Source organism: Panulirus ornatus, chromosome 71 (assembly GCF_036320965.1).
Source record: "Panulirus ornatus isolate Po-2019 chromosome 71, ASM3632096v1, whole genome shotgun sequence".
Classification (NCBI taxonomy): Eukaryota; Metazoa; Arthropoda; class Malacostraca; order Decapoda; family Palinuridae; genus Panulirus; species Panulirus ornatus.
Genome location: NC_092294.1, coordinates 7,850,331 through 7,867,830, shown reverse-complemented (window position 1 = coordinate 7,867,830; position 17,500 = coordinate 7,850,331). Strand labels below are relative to the sequence as shown.

Genomic DNA, 17,500 nt, shown 5'->3' with positions numbered 1-17,500 from the left:
AGACACCTATTCCATAAAGCCCGAGCAATATTTGTTATTCTCACCAATAGAGCTCTTGCATCTAATCTACATGCTTAATAGAGCCCTCGCGAATGTTTTCCTGCCAATAGAGTTCTGTAGAGTCATATGTACCTGTTCTAAATCCCAAGCGAATATTTTTTTCCTGCACGATAGAGCGTTATCGAATATTGTCTTATCTGCTTCATATAGAGCCATGGCGAATCCTTCCTCCCGCGCGGTAGAGCGCTGTCGAATCTTATCCTCCTGCTTCATAGAGTCCTAGTGAATCTTTCCTCCCTGACCCATAGAGGAATAGAAGATTTAGCCGTTTTCTTCGTGATGTGATAGAGCAGTAGCGAATACCGTTCTCTCCCCGCACCATAGAGTCTCAAGGGATGCCATTTGCTCTTCCCTGCCGTATAGAGTGCGAGTGTTTTCTACCCGCCTGGCAGAACATTAACAAATGCAGTTTTCTCCCGTGCATCCCCGGGGAACGTGGTGAACGTCACCCTTCCCTGTTTTCTCCTCTCTCTCTCTCTCTCTCTCTCTCTCTCTCTCTCTCTCTCTCTCTCTCTCTCTCTCTCTCTCTCCGGGAGCGGCGGACAAGGTCTCTGTTTTCTGGGCCCAGTAGAGCACAACATTGTTCTTTTGTGGTCTTGGAAGCACTGTCAGAGAACGTGTTCTCGCCACCTTGAAGTCCTGGAGAACGTTTTGGCTCCGTAGAGCGAGGGAACGTGTCTTCCCTCCGTATGTATAGTCCTAGGGAACGTGTCTTCCCTCCGTATGTATAGTCCTAGAGAACGTGTCTTCCCTCCGTATGTATACTCCTAGGGAACGTTTCCTCCCTCCGTATGTATAGTCCTAGGGAACGTGTCTTCCCTCCGTATGTATAGTCCTAGGGAACGTGTCTTCCCTCCGTATGTATAGTCCTAGGGAACGTGTCTTCCCTCCGTATGTATAGTCCTAGGGAACATGTCTTCCCTCCGTATGTATAGTCCTAGGGAACGTGTCTTCCCTCCGTATGTATAGTCCTAGGGAACGTGTCTTCCCTCCGTATGTATAGTCCTAGGGAACGTGTCTTCCCTCCGTATGTATAGTCCTAGGGAACGTGTCTTCCCTCCGTATGTATAGTCCTAGGGAACGTGTCTTCCCTCCGTATGTATAGTCCTAGGGAACGTGTCTTCCCTCCGTATGTATAGTCCTAGGGAACGTGTCTTCCCTCCGTATGTATAGTCCTAGGGAACGTGTCTTCCCTCCGTATGTATAGTCCTACGGAACGTGTCTTCCCTCCGTATGTATAGTCCTAGGGAACGTGTCTTCCCTCCGTATGTATAGTCCTAGGGAACGTGTCTTCCCTCCGTATGTATATTACTAGGGAACGTGTCTTCCCTCCATATATATAGTCTTAGGGAACGTGTCTTCCCTCCGTATGTATAGTCCTAGGGAACGTGTCTTCCCTCCGTTTGTATATTACTAGGGAACGTGTCTTCCCTCCGTATGTATATTACTAGGGAACGTGTCTTCCCTCTGTATGTATAGTCCTAGGGAACGTGTCTTCCCTCCGTATGTATAGTCCTAGGGAACGTGTCCTCCCTCCGTATATATAGTCCTAGGGAACGTGTCCTCCCTCCGTATGTATAGTCCTAGTGAACGTGTCCTCCCTCCGCATGTATAGTCCTAGGGAACGTGTCTTCCCTATGTATGTATAGTCCTGGGGAACGTGTCTTACCTCCGTATGTATAGTCCTAGGGAACGTGTCTTCTCTCCGTATGTATAGTCCTAGGGAACGTGTCTTCTCCGTATGTATAGTGCTAGGGAACGTGTCTTCTCTCTGTATGTATAGTCCTAGGGAACGTGTCTTCCCTCCGTATGTATAGTCCTAGGGAACGTGTCTTCCCTCCGTATACATAGTCCTAGGGAACGTGTCTTCCCTCCGTATGTATAGTCCTAAGGAACGTGTCTTCCCTCCGTATGTATAGTCCTAGGGAACGTGTCTATCCTCCGTATGTATAGTCCTAGGGAACGTGTCTTCCCTCCGTATGTATAGTCCTAGAGAACGTGTCCTCCCTCCGTATATATAGTCCTAGGGAACGTGTCCTCCCTCCGTATGTATAGTCCTAGGGAACGTGTCCTCTCCGTATGTATAGTCCAAGGGAACGTATCTTCCCTCCGTATGTATAGTCGTAGAGAACGTGTCTTCCCTCCGTATGTTTAGTCCTAGGGAACGTGTCTTCCCTCCGTATGTATAGTCCTAGGGAACGTGTCTATCCTCCGTATGTATAGTCCTAGGGAACGTGTCTTCCCTCCGTATGTATAGTCCTAGGGAACGTGTCTTCCCTCCGTATGTATAGTCCTAGGGAACGTGTCTTCCCTCCGTATGTATAGTCCTAGAGAACGTGTCTATCCTCCGTATGTATAGTCCTAGGGAACGTGTCTTCCCTCCGTATGTATAGTCCTAGGGAACGTGTCTTCCGTCCCTGGAGTGGTGGAGAACGATGGGATCCACTTTGTTGAACGTTAGAGATCGTAGTTCTGCCTCCTTGAATACTAGAGAACGTTTCTTTGGTCTTCGTTGAACGCTGTGGAACGTTTGTCGTCTTGCCGTCTCGTTCGTCGCTAAAGAACGTTATGGTTTCGACGCCCCCGGGAGGATGAGAAAGCATTTTAGCATTTCGTAAAGAACGTTTGGATGACCTTTCCCGATGGAATATTAGAGAACGTTATTGTATGGATCTTCCTCAGAGCGCTAAAGAACATTAGAAACCCCGCAATGTGAGGCGCTAGAGAACAGGTAAGATTCCCACGTACATGTGGTGCTAGAGAACAGTAGAAACTCCCGCTACATGCGGCGGTAGATGCCTGTAGAAACCCTGACGACATGGGTGCTAGAGAACAGTATAAACTCGCTGCATGGACGCTAGAGAACTAAAATCTCCCTCTAATGGGGCTCTAGAGAACAGTAGAAACTAATGCACATGGGGAGCTAGAAAACAGTAAAAGTTCGCTCTATATGAGGCGCTAGAGAACAGTAGAATCTCCCACTACATTGCTCGTTAGAGAACAGTAGAAACACGCTTTAACGGGCGCTAAACAACAGTAGAAACCCGCTACGTGATGTGCTGGAGGACTGTAGAAACTCGCTACTCGGGGCATCAGAAAACAGTAGAACACCGTTCTACGTGGAGCGCAGGAGAGCTTTACTTATACTTTCGGTACGTGAATCGCTAGAGAACGGTCTTTGATACTTTTGCTACTAAGAGCGTTAAAGAACAGTTTTGTGCTAGAGAACGTTTCTTCGCTAATTGGAGTGTTAGGGAACGTTATATACTACGTGAAGCGCTAGAGAACGTTTGTTTATTTTTTGCTACTTGGAGCGTTAGAGAACCGTATTGTGCTACGTGAAGCGCTAGAGAAAGTTCCTTTGATACTTTCGCAAAATAAAGTGTTAGAGAACAGTAGTTTTCCTTCTACATGGAGCGTTAGAGAACATTGGTTACCTTGCTACGTGGATCGCTTGAGAACAGAAGTTATCCTTTTGCATGGTTAAACTAGAGAACATTTGTTACTTTGCTGTGTGGAGTGGCTAGAGAACATTATCCTGCTAAGTGGGGCGCTAGAGACCAATTGTTATACTGCTAAGTGGATCGCTAAAGAGCATTAGTTATATTGCTTCGGGTGCGCTAGAGAACACGTTACCATGCTACGTGTAGCGCTAGAGAACAAGTTATCCTTCCAAAAGGAGAGCTAGAGAACAATATTGTGATAATCTTCCTGTGTGCAGCTTTAGAGAACATTTTGATACCATTTAGAACACTCGCTCCCTCCTTTGGACGATAGAGAACATCACTGCTATCTTCGACAACTTGGAGCTCAGGGCGGGTATTGTTGTTTTCTTCGCGTATCGCAGGAGAGAACGCAAGAACATCTTGTAGCTCTTTCGGTCCGGCACAACGCAAGATAACGTTCTGTTCGTCAGGCAAGCGGAACGTCAGAGAGAGTGTTCGCTGAACCCAGATATCGTCCATTGCGCGTTGGCGATGGTGCTCAGCGGACGAAATCCTGAGCATCCAACACATGAGTCCTCAGCTGGACGCTGTGGATGGATTCCGCTCATTATCGAACCCAGTCGAGGTCACGGCCTAATGAGTCCTTGGGTGAAATGAGATCAAAATCCTTGTAAAATTACTCAAATTATCCAGCCGACAAGGTCGACCGGCGGGATTCGATCGTGAAGCCAAGTTTTGTTTCGTCGCCCAACTCGTCCAAGATGGTGCTCTCATGAGGGCCATGTTCGATTTTGGATCCAATTCCTTTTTTTTTTTTTGTATCGCTCATGAACCTTTGTCCTACCGACATGTTTAACTTAGCTATCAGTCGATGTAGTGAGCACATATGTCGCTTGAATATATATATATATATATATATATATATATATATATATATATATATATATATATATATATATATATAAAGCTACGTCTCTTCGTTGTATATCGATAGGCCGTTTTATTTCTTTCTTGTATCTCCCCTGATGATGTGATTATTGCACGAAAGTGCTCTTGGGAACTTATCGTGTTTCATTTTACCACTGGAGAAAAATAAGGAATATATATATATATATATATATATATATATATATATATATATATATATATATATATATATATATATATATATATTATATCCATTCAAGTCAATATGCATCAAAATCCATTATGAGGAGTTCGAAGCATCGCGCGAACGAGTGGTCGTCCGCGACGGACGGATGGGCGTTGAACAGACGGACGCAAACCCGCTGTACTACGGACAGACGGACGCACGCGTACCCTTACGTACGACGTATGGAGTAACGGACGGACGTAGTGAGAGACAGAGACAAAGCTGAACATAGGCTGCGTCCTGCTATCTTCAGAGTCTGGGCAAACACTGTAAAATAAAAGGTCCAGGAAATTAGATTTAAAAGGAATTATAAGGTCGGGAGATGAGATTAAAAAAAAGGTCAGGGAGATTTTATTAAAAAAAGGTCTGAGAGATTGTATTAAAAAAAAGGTCCAGGGGATTGGATTTAAAAGAAAATGAAAGGCCGGGAGATTGGATTAGAAAAAAGGACTGGGAGATTGGATTAATAAAAGGGCTTGGAGATCGAATTAAAAAAAGGTTGGGAGATTTAATTGAAAAAAAGGTCCAGGAGATTGGGTTTAGAAGAAAATAAAATGTCGGGAGATGGGGTTAAAAATGACATAGGTCGGGAGATGGATAGAAAAAAAAGGTCCAGGAGATTGGATTTAAAAGAATAAAAGACCGGGAGATTGGATTGAAAAAGGTCAAGGAGATTGGATGTAAAAGAATGAAAGACCGGGAGATTGGATTGAAAAAGGTGTAGGAGATTGGATTATGAAAAGGTCCAGGAGATTGGATTTAAAAGAAAATAAAAGGCCGGGAGTTAGATTGAAAAAAAGGTTTGGGAGATTGCTTGCACGGTACCCGGGCCATTGCTTCCGTAATAAGAGATGTGTGTGTGATGTTATCTCTAACATATGATAACAACAGTTAAGATAACCAATTTTTTTCATGATGTGAAAAGATATTTTAAGTAACATTCCTTCGTAGCAGCATCGTACATTGTGGCGTCTATAGAAAATGGTTATATCATTAAATTATTTATATTCTTAAGACTTTTAATTAATGATAAAAGCATAAATCTGAATATATAAAAAAAAGACTTTTAATTAATGATAAAAGCATAAATCTGAATATATGAAAAAAAAGACTTTTAATTAATGATAAAAGCGTAAATCTGAATATACGAAAAAAACATTCTTCGTACCTAGAAGTAAATGTGCTTTGTCAAGTGCAGTGAGCATGGAGAACTGAAGTACGTTTTAGTGTTCGCTTGGGAACGTTCTTGTGTTCTCTCCTATCGTGTGTGGTAATTTAGAACCATTTTTTTTTTTCCTCTAGAACCGAGTATCTAGAGCGCTCGGGAACGTTTCTTGTTCTTCCCCTATCAAGTGGAGCATTTGGAGAAAGTTCATGTGTTTTTTCTATCATGTGGAGCGTTGGAGAACGTTTTCGTGTTCTTCTTGTATTGTTGAGCACTGGAGAACGTGTTTTTTTTTGTCCCTGTCATGTGGAGTACTTGAGAACGTTTTTTTTTTTTTTCCTGTCACGTGGAGCCTTAGAGAACGTTTTTGTGTTCTTCCTGCCATGTGGAGCACCAAAGAACATTTTTGTGTTCTTCATTTAATGTGGATCACAAGAGAACGTTTTGTGTTCTTTCTATCAAGTGGAACGCTGGAGAACATTTTTAAGTTCGCATTTAGGGCACTGGAGAACGTTCTTACCTGCTTCCTGTCATATAGAACAGTGGAGAACGTTTGTGTTCTTCCTACCATGTGGAGCAAAGGGGAACGTTTTCGTGTTCCTTTCATGTGGATCACTAGAGAACGTTTTGTGTTGTCATGTGGAGCACTAGAGAACGTCTTGTGTTCTGCCATGTGGAGCACTTGAGAACGTTTTCGTCTTGCGATTATGTACACCACCGGAGAACGTTATTGAGTTTGTGTCTCGTAGTGTGAAGCACATTTTCGTGTTCTTTCTGCGGCACAGAACGCTTGAAAACGTTCTGGTTCTTCCCCGCCATACAGAGGCATTGGAGGAACGTTTTCATGTTCTTATCTGGAGTTGAAGAACCTTTGTGCCGCTGTGTGTGTGAGAGAGAGAGAGAGAGAGAGAGAGAGAGAGAGAGAGAGAGAGAGAGAGAGAGAGAGAGTACCATGTTGAAGTATCACTGTGGAGAGAGAGAGAGAGAGAGAGAGAGAGAGAGAGAGAGAGAGAGAGAGAGAGTACTATGTTGAAGTATCACTGTGGGAGAGAGAGAGAGAGAGAGAGAGAGAGAGAGAGAGAGAGAGAGAGAGAGAGAGAGAGTACTATGTTGACATATTATTGTGGTCCTTTTGACTTCAAGATGATGTTATCATTTCGATTATTTCCTGACCAGATTCCACTTTCTGTTCTCTCCCGGACAGAGCAAAGTATCGGCACCGCTGGCGCAGCTGGGGGCACAGCAGCAGCAGTTGGTGCAGCAGCTGCAGGCGGTGCAGCGGCAGTACCTGCTGCAGTCAGGTCTTCACCCGGGCCTCCACCACCACAATGGTGAAACACGTAAGTATAAGTCATTCCCCCGGGGGTTAAGTGAAAAGTAATTGTGGGTCACTGGAAGGTAATTTGTTGCTCAGGTGATTGGGTTACGACGGGATCTGATGTATCAAATTACCTTTTTTATATATTTTTTTTTTTAAATTGGCATTCGATATACTTATGTATTGATCTCAAAAGTGTGTAAAGTTCACTTAAATGTTGGATCGCGTCACCATTTATTGGATAAGAGTACTTATATAAAGTTATACGGTTTAACGAAAAGTAATTGAAAGGTAATGCTAAAGTATTCATGATTAAAACATCCTCATTGATCACCATGGATTATAGAATCAGATTAAATGTTTTAAAACCATAAATTGATTTTAAAGAGATCCTGGAAAGTTTAATGAAATGTAAAAGTATGCATGTACGCCGGGGTGGGGGCAAGCCCTTTAAAGGAAGGAGGTGTGGGGGGGTTTGAGGATTAATACTTGGTATTAATCCTTTATCTCGTTGATCGGTCACTCATATGATCCTTAACGAACAGCTGTAGCCTTGTACCGCTGAAAGTACTCAAAGTAGTTTGGTATAGTTGACGAGGAAGCAGCTTTGAAATTTAGTAGACCTGTTCATGTTCTTAAACTTTTAAATCAATATGCCAGAGACCATCTTTTTGGAGAGGACTGAAAATGGCCAGTGGCGATCTTTCAAAGCGCTGAAAATGGCCAAGTGCGATCTTCGTGAGCACGAAAAATGGCCAAGGGTAATCTTTGTGACGGCACTGAAAATGGTCGTGGACGTTCTTTAAAAACACTCAGAAAATGGCCAAGGACGATGTTTGTGAGAACTGAAAATGGCCAGTGGCGATCTTTTTGAGAGCGCTAGAAATGACCAAAGGCGATATTTGTGAGCATTAGAAATGGCCAAGGACGATCTTCGAAAGCACTAAAAATGGCCAAGGGCGAAGTTCGTGAGCACTGAAACTGTCCAGAGTTGGTCTGAGAGCATTTAAAAAAAAAAATGGCCGTGGGCGATCTTTTGGTATCGTGTGTTGCATTACCAAAAGCATGCGTTGGTAATGCCGCATCGGGGGGTTAGTGTGAATGGTCCACGTAAAGAAATAACTGTAGCTGGAGTAAAGACAGACGTAGTTAGATCAGGGCGAATAAGGAATTAGCCAGGAGAATTTTATAATATGGGTGGAGGTTGAGTGCAGACCAGCGGGGAATTTACCCCGAAGCCGAAAGAAACAACTGAGGGGGGACCCTTCCTTCCTCGCTCTGTGCCGGATAATATTTTCATTTGAGAGTATCTTTTAGATATATAGAATCTTTGAATATATTCTGCGTCATAATTCGTCTAATTCTACACCAGGAAGCACTCCAAACTTAGATCTCATCTCTAGCTGTCTTAGAATTCGTGTGCAACCTCCTTATGATAGAGTATTAACTTCAGTTGTATAATAAACCTGTTACATAACTCAATTTCCAGAGAAAAGAAATATTTGATCAACTCTTTACTGTTTCTCATTATATTTCTCTAGGGTCTCCACCCAGTGCCCCAGCGGACAGCAGCTCCTGGAAAGAGAGAGGCGAGCGCTCCGAGACGCCCTCGCCGCACCACCACAATAACAACAATAATAACAACAACAACAATAACAACGACAGGGACCAGAAGCCAATGCCCCCGCCCTCCACTAATGGTAAGTCCTGATCGGGGCCTCGCCTCCGTTACTAGTTCTCTGTGTTCATCGCGCGACCCTTGTCTCTCTCTCTGTCTCTCTCTCCTCCATAGTCAACTTGGCCGTTGGAGAAGTTGTTAAATGGTCTCTAGGTGACGTCCTGCGGCCTTTTGGTCGGCCAGACGTGCACCGCCCTAGATATAATAATGGCTGGGCCCAGCCCTCCACTCCGCTCCAAGTTCTCCATGCGCGACTGTCGTTCGCCGTGACTTTGGCTTCGGCGTCGAGAGACCGACCGACCAGTGCTTTCGGCGAGTGGCTTTTATCTCACGATCTCCATTACTGGAGAGAGAGATAATCACACCCTCAGTGTCGGCTCCCTCCATGGTCAATATATCTCGATAGATTACGCTGATATTAATTCTTGTGATACGAGCGTCAGAATTGTTTTAATGGACAATTTGCTAACATGTTTACGTTCTTGAAAATGAATCCGTTTTTATAAAGACATTGTTTATCAGAACTACTTATTAGGTTTATAGTTGTTTTTAACTATCAGTTTACTATATTTAGACTTCAGATGCAATTATCAACTGACGTAATTTCAGTTTCTTTTTTTTTTTTTACGGTAGTGAATGGAACGAAATAACTCACGTAATCAAAGGAAAGAGTTTGAGATTAATTAACATATAAGAAAAGGGCGATTTATATAGAATAATTTGGAATGTAATTAGATACGAAGTTACTGGGAAATCAGAGCTGGAATTAAGAACTCAAAGGTTATTTTGTGAGCAGTGAGAGAGCTCTGGTCACACTCACAATTTCAGTCACTCGTGCGTATTTTTGTAACTCATTGTTTAATATTTTTCTTCGTAATTATCGTCCATTATCGTGGATGATAATTATACATAAGGTCATTTACACCCGAGTTACTCATTTACACCTGTCACTCGTAGGACTCATGTTTACACCTGCCACTCAAGATGAGCAAGGCCCTCACTGATGCGTTACGTGTGCCCTCTTCTCTCTGCTGTGAGTTACGCGTATGATGTTCCCTGGAACTCGTCCATACACTTGGTCCCTCACGCATGACCTTCATTCCTCCTGCATTCTTCTTTCCTTTTGATTGCCGTCCTTCACGCATTACCGACATTCCTCATGCACTCTTCGTCCCTTTTGACTGCCGTTCCTCACACATAATCTCCTTCCCTCCCTCTGCGTTCCTCACGCAGTCCCTTCATGTCTCATGCCCTCTTCCGTTCCCTTTTGACTGCCGTTCCTCACACATAATCTCCTTCCCTCCGTCTGCGTTCCTCACGCAGTCCCTTCATGTCTCATGCCCTCTTCGTTCCCTTTTGACTGCCGTTCCTCACTCGGTCATCTCCTCACGCCTCATCTCCGTTCCTCATGCACTCTCCGTTCCCCTTTTGACCGCCGTTCCTCCCGCAGTATCCTCGTTCGTCGAGCAGGTTGCCGAACGCGTTCGATCCTCGCGTTTCGTACGATTGAATTCAGACACCAGGAGACCGCTGGGGCCAGACGAGGCTGGTCTGTGTACAGTGTGGCGGAGGTCGGAAACTCGTGGGTTAGCGCGGCGGGAGTGGACGCGTTACACAGTGACACAGAATAGGTTGAGGTGGCGCAAGTAATGCCAGTCTTGGCTCCGAAGCGTTTACAGCTGTTGGACATTTCAATAATTCAGTGAAGCTGAGACTTGTGGATATTATGTCGCCTCTTCAGCTGCGCTTCTGCACCTGTCGACCTTTTATCCAGATGTTTAGGACTCCAAGCTTTCACTCATAAATCCTGCTGAGCTTTAAGCTTATACCGTGTCACGTTAAGCTTTTACCGTGTCACGTTAACCTTGTACTCTGTCACGTGAAGCTTGTAGTGCTTCACTAAGCTTGCAATGCGTCATGTTAAGCATGTACTGTGTCGCGTTAAGCTTTTGGTGTCTCGTTAAGCTTATACTGTGTTACGTTACTTGTACTGTGTCACATTAAGCCATACGGTGTCATGTTAAGCTTATACTATGTCATGTTACGCCTGTACTGTGACACGTTATGCTCATACTGTCACATTAAGTTTGTACTGTGCCACAATAAGCTTATGCTGTGCCACGTTAAGTGTGTACTGTGTTGCGTCAAGCATGTACCTTGCCGCTTTAAGCTTAGAATCACGGAAAGCTGATACTGTACCACGATAAGCTTGTACTGTCATTTTCAACCTATATAATGTGTCACGTTAAGCTTTTTACCGTCACGTAGTAAGCCGTTTACGCCTCTGTGATAAACCTTTTATTGTGTGTCACTTATTATACTTTTCTGTGTCTCTTATTAAGCTTTAGCTGACGCGTGAAGCACTTCACCGCGTCACTTATTCAGCTTTTGACGTTGGTCATAGATGAAAGCTTTTTAGTGTGTTACGTATTAAGATTTGACTATTGCGTATTAGACGTTGCACTGTCACGTATTAAGCTTTATACTCTTGCATCTATTAAGCTTTCTACAATGTCATGTATTAAGCTTTTGCCGTAATATATATATTGTTACGTGTTAAGCTTTTTACTTTGACGCCTACTAAGTTCTTTAATATATTGCTTATTAAGCTTTTAATGTTACGTATGAAACTTTGAACTGTCACATATTAAGCTTTTATTGTCACGTATTAAACTTGGTACTGCCACATGTTAAGCTTTTAACTTTGACACCTATTAAGCTGTTTACTATGTCACGTTTTCAGCTTTTCCTGTCCCGTATTAAGCTTCTTACTTAGACGCCTATTAAACTCTTTACTATGCATTGTATTAAGCTTTGCTGTCAGGTGTTAACCTTCGCACTTTCACGTATTAAGCTTTTTACCATAACCGGTTAAGCTTCTCACCATATCACGTAATTTTACTGTCGCGTATTAAACTCCTCACTATCACTTGTTAAGCTTTTTAATGTGAAACCTATTAAGCTTTATGTGTCACGTATTCAGCATATATATATATATATATATATATATATATATATATATATATATATATATATATATATATATCGCATTAAGCTTTATAATGTATCACATTTCATTAGTAAATCACGTGTTAAGCTTTTTTTTACTGTGGCAGATACTAAGCTTTATGCTGTCACACATTAAGCTTCTAATGATCGCTTCATTCCCGTAATTCGCCCGTTCATAAATCGTTCCATTGGCTTTGCTGTGGATGGAACCCCATTAATCCCAGCGCATGCCGTGTTAAACCATGTCTAGCGCAAGCTGTGTTAAAGCGTGTCTAGCGCAAGCTGTGTTAAACCGTGTCTAGCGCAAGCTGTGTTAAACTGTGTCTAGCGCAAGCTGTGTTAAACTGTGTCTAGCGCAAGCTGTGTTAAACCGTGTCTAGCGCAAGCCGTGTTAGGCTGTCCACCGCATGCCTTGTTGAGTCGCATCAAACGCATGCCGTGTTAAGTTGTGTTTAGCGCATACCGTGTTAGGCTGTGTCGAGCGAATGTTAGGCTCTGTCCAGTGTATGCCGTGTTAGGCTCTGTCCAGTTTATGCCATGTTAGGTCGTGTCCAACGTATGACCCTTTAGTCTATGTCCAGCGCATGCTGTGTTAAGCCATGTCCAGCGCATGCTGTGTTAAGCCATGTCCAGCGCATGCCGTGTTAAGCCATGTCCAGCGCATGCTGTGTTAGGCCGTGTCCAGTATATCCCATGTTAGGTCTTGTCCAACGCCTGCCTTGTTAGGCCTCGTCCAACGCATACCGTGTTAGATCGTGCCATGTTCATGCCGTGTTAAGCCGTGTCCAGCATACGCTGGTGTCTCTCGCAGACCACAGCGCTCAGCGCACCCTTTGTTAGGCCGTACACGGGACGTGTCGCAAGACCCCGCCGAACCCCCGGGCATAATTTTCGTTAAGCTATGGCGGTCAACGCCTCGCCTTCGTTGGTTGCGATTCTCGTTTTTCATGAAGGTGTGTAGGGATTACCGAATTATTCCGCTGCTGTCTTCCTTTCTCCTCTTCCTCTTCCCCACGTCGTGTTATGCGCTCAAATGACCTGCCTTCTGCCCCTTCTAGGGTTCATTTAAGTCTGGTTTGAGGGCGTAGAGCCTTTAAAGGAAGTAGGAATTAAAGAGGCGATGAATAAAATTACTTGGGAAATTATCATCAGACGATAGATGAAGTGAAAATTTCGGGAGTCGAGTCGAATTAATATGGATATAGGCAAGGATGTGGAGGGGCGACGGGGCTGGTACAGACAGACAGACAGACACGCACGGACAACACGGACGAGGCCGAAGAACGTCGCAACGGACAGAGAGGACTGAGTGAACGAACAAGAACACACGAATGTAAGAAGGACGAACAGCAGAACATGAGATGATTTTGACAGACATCAGCGGACCACGGACTGTCTCAGTGACGAACAGGGCATTACGAAAACACGAACCACACGAAACACGGATTAAAGGACCGGGAAATATAGGGAGGACGTGGGAACAAAAAATACGGACGGGCAGGCGCGTTTCAAAGACGGGCATTGGTGTGGGATCCAGCGAGTAATAAGCGGACGCTAAGCGGCGAAAGATGAGCCATGGCAACAGAGACGAATGGTTGAAAAATACATAAGATGAACATGAAAATAAAAACAAATGGAAAAATTAAGACAGACAGACGAACGGATGAAGAAGTAAAATCTACTGTATCTTTTTTTTTTTTTTTGAAATCCCAAATCACGTGATAACATGTTTACTGGCTTAGCGGGAACATCAACCTTATTAAGTTACCCTTTATTAGCCATCGATGGTAATGCCCTCGATTATATTGGAATAAATATGCTAAATACATTTTGAACTCACCAATTTGCATATGACATTCCAATTTTCGTTATCAAGCGCGTTGTCCCTTTTGAAAAGTTTATCGGTACATTTCCCCCCGGAATATATGTGTATATCCCATCGTGTTTGTTCGACTAGAATTCGAGTAATGGAAAACCACGATGGGGGGTTTTTTTTGTAGTAGACAAATAAAAGGTGGTGGAATATTAAGAATCGGGGCGACGAGAGCTTTCCCGCGAGGCGGGGCGAGCTTGCAGGAGCGCGCGACAGAGGGCAGCACTAGCTTGGTCGACGCCACCCGCCTGGGAGGCAGTACATTTTGAATATTTCCTATTTTGACGATGACTATGGCGTTCTAGAGTAATTTGATGAGGATAAGCAAAGTTTAAGCAACGTCAAGAAAAATTTGAACTGTAGAAAAAGGGAAAAATACTCAAATCTTGATAGATATATGACCGGTGTTGCCTTCGAGGGTATGCCTCGGTAAATACAAGTACGAATCCTTTATTGGGAACGGGACTGTCAACCGTTCGTAAGGCACAACTTGGATTGAAATACGAACCAAATACCTGTTCGTACGAGGGACTCGGATTCGTGTGCGATCTACAAATCGCCTCTGACGAGCTGGGCTTTATACTTTGTGAATTTAACCTGTAGTTTTATGTACTCGCTGTAACAATGGCGGAGACGCAGTTACACTTGGTACGTTTTTGAAACATGATTGTTTTTCGTTTAGGAAAAGAATTTTGATATATTGATAAAAGAACTTTAAGTTTCATGTGGGGAAAGAATTTATTTTATAGATTAGGTTAATCGCAATATTATATTATCAGAAGTAAAATTAAGGGTAATTAACTCATGAAGGGATGAGTAGCGTATGCTTTTGTTTGTGGCTAAAAAAGAATCGTGTATTTATACAGGGAATATGAAAGTAAGAAAAAAGAATGTGAAATAGCCTTACATATTTTTTAAGGTGAAGATGAGAAACGCTGAAGAAAATGGGATTTATAAGGAAAAGATTATTTCTCCCTACCGTACATTTGAATAACTTTTTTGACTTCCATTTACAAACTTTTTTGACTTCCATTTACAATGGGGCAAAATGTTATGCTGAAATGTTTCAAAAGAATTGCTTATTTGGGCTTTAGACCACTCGATTCCCAGGGTCCTTTAAGGCCGTTGATGTCAAGTTAAAAATCTCCAGTCGAAAAATCTTAAAACACCTGGTTCAGGAGTTCTAAATTATTCTCATACCGTACGCGCTCTCATCGTGCGCCCACAGAGGCATTTGTGAACGTCCATATGAGCGTTCATCCTGCGGTGCATTACCACAAGTGATGAAGTCGTGGTTCGATAACTGGGGTAAGGTTTAGTTATGTATCCACATTACCATCCCAGATCGGGCCATAATACAAGAAACGTTAGTGTATACGTTAGTGTATTAGTCTTTCGCGTCTTCAGGTCATGACAATGCGCATCCACGTTATGTGTCCCGTCACGTACTGGTTTACAGTGAGATACAAGGATTTCTTTGGCTTGCTTGCAGATATGTGTGTGTGTGTGTGTCATGTTGCAGTGATGGATCATGTCCAGTGCGTAGACGGGAGTGTGATTCGTGTTTATCTAGGGAGTGTGGTTTCTGATGGGTTGGGATTGAAGAAGACTGGGTTAGAAGGTCATTTGTTTAGCCCCTGTCGAAGCAGATGTGTGTGTGTGTGTGTCATTGTTATATTCGTTGAGGCTGGTATGGAAGTTACTGAAGTCAGGCGAGGGTAAGCTTTTAATTTGTACTTTGGGTTTGGTGGTTAGATATAAAGTGATACAGGGGGTCTTCTAACCCCCGTCTTCAATCACTCTTTTTAACCCAAGACTTACATGAACCACATCATTCAGTCACTTTTGGAATCATTCATCATTCGTAGTGAGCAGGACATCAGCCATTCTTGCCATCACATACCACACACGCACAAACATTCACTCCCACAAAGTAAATGTTTCCCAGATGACGGACTGGCACCTCGATTGAACTAGAAAAAGAAACCCTTATCATGCTCAAGACACAATCAATCCGCTCCACTTTAAACTACGCCTCACCTGCTTGGTCTTCCACCCTCGCAAAAGCAAATATAGCAAAAGCTGTAGACCACACAAAATTGTGCACTGGCAACAGTCACCCTGTACCTAAAAACCACAAACACCTTCACAGTGACACCAAAATCCTCTTCGTACAATCCCTCTGCTATTGGTCACCATCGGCATGGCTGGATCATCAGTGGATGGAAAGGAGTACGATCTTCTCTGGGGGACTGCCTGACTCCTAAGAAATCCCTCGCTTGTGTGCGGGGACTCCCATAATGTCGTATGACGATATCCATATGTCTGAGTGAGGGAAATGTTAAGTAATCGAAAGTAATTTATGTTTTATTAACGAGACACGGATATAATGGACAAACCAGCGGATGATGACGTGTCAGATGTCGTCAATTATCAATTGGTTGTTCACCTTGTTTAATATTTATATTTATACTGACGCCAGAATTATGAGTGATTACAATTCAATCATTCTCATTACATTCGATATACTCGCCCATTTTCATCTTATTTTACCATCTCGTGCCAAAGTCGGGTATTACAGTTGCTAGTAGGATGAAACTGTCCTAATTATAGTTATGGTGTTAGACCTTCGTGGTGGAGCGCTTAGCGTTCCTCACCGTGACGTATTTGAGGGGCCCGCCTATGGTCGAGCGCTTAGGTTCGAATTCTGGTTACGGCAGTCGGTCCACAGTCAACCCAGCTTTTCATTCACCCCAAGGGGTTGGTCGATAAAATGGGTATATATATATATATATATATATATATATATATATATATATATATATATATATATATATATATATATATATATATCTTTTTCTTTCTTTTTCTTTCAAACTATTCGCCATTTCCCGCATTAGCAAGGTAGCGTTAAGAACAGAGGACTGGGCCTTTGAGGGAATATCCTCACCTGGCCCCCTTCTCTATTCCTTCTTTTGGAAAATTAAAAAAAAAAACCGAGAGGGGAGGATTTCCAGCCCCCCGCTCCCTCCCCTTTTAGTCGCCTTCTACGACACGCAGGGAATACGTGGGAAGTATTCTTTCTCCCCTAACCCCAGGGATATATATATATATATATATATATATATATATATATATATATATATATATATATATATATATATATATATATATGTATATATATCTTTTTCTTTCAAACTATTCGCCATTTCCCGCATTAGCAAGGTAGCGTTAAGAACAGAGGACTGGGCCTCTGAGGGAATATCCTCACCTGGCCCCCTTCTCTGTTCCTTCTCTTGGAAAGTTATAAAAAAAAAACAAGAGGGGAGGATTTCCAGCCCCCCCGCTCCCTCCCCTTTTAGTCGCCTTCTACGACACGCAGGGAATACGTGGGAAGTATTCTTTCTCCCCTATCCCCAGGGATAATATATATATATATATATATATATATATATATATATATATATATATATATATATTATGAAGAGCTTATATCGTTGAGAAAGTTCAGTTCAGCTTTGATTTAAAAGTACGTTACTCGAATGAACTGTTTAAAGGGTAATTCTGAAGGAGAATTGAATTTTGAATGACTGAACTTCGGTGAACGGAAAAATTGTAACATTCAACCCCATAGTTTTACGTTGTAAATTCATTCATGAAAACCTTATTTGTTAGACTTGTAAATATTTTACAGTATCTGTGGGTTGGAAAAACGTTACTGGTTAGACTTGTCACAAATTTACAGTAGGGAAAACATTACTCATTAAACTCGTAAATGTTTTACAGTTACTTTAAGCA

General features: G+C 42.8%; 1 protein-coding gene across 1 annotated transcript in view; it reads left to right on the top strand.

Moving 5' to 3' along the window:
• The window catches only part of FoxP (forkhead box P), a 712,908-nt gene that overhangs the window by 489,472 nt on the left and 205,936 nt on the right, over positions 1–17,500 (top strand). The window contains exons 6-7 of the mRNA XM_071660484.1: positions 7,029–7,164; positions 8,684–8,842. Coding sequence (XP_071516585.1) covers positions 7,029–7,164; positions 8,684–8,842 — 295 coding nt within the window. The remainder of the gene's footprint in view (positions 1–7,028; positions 7,165–8,683; positions 8,843–17,500) is intronic.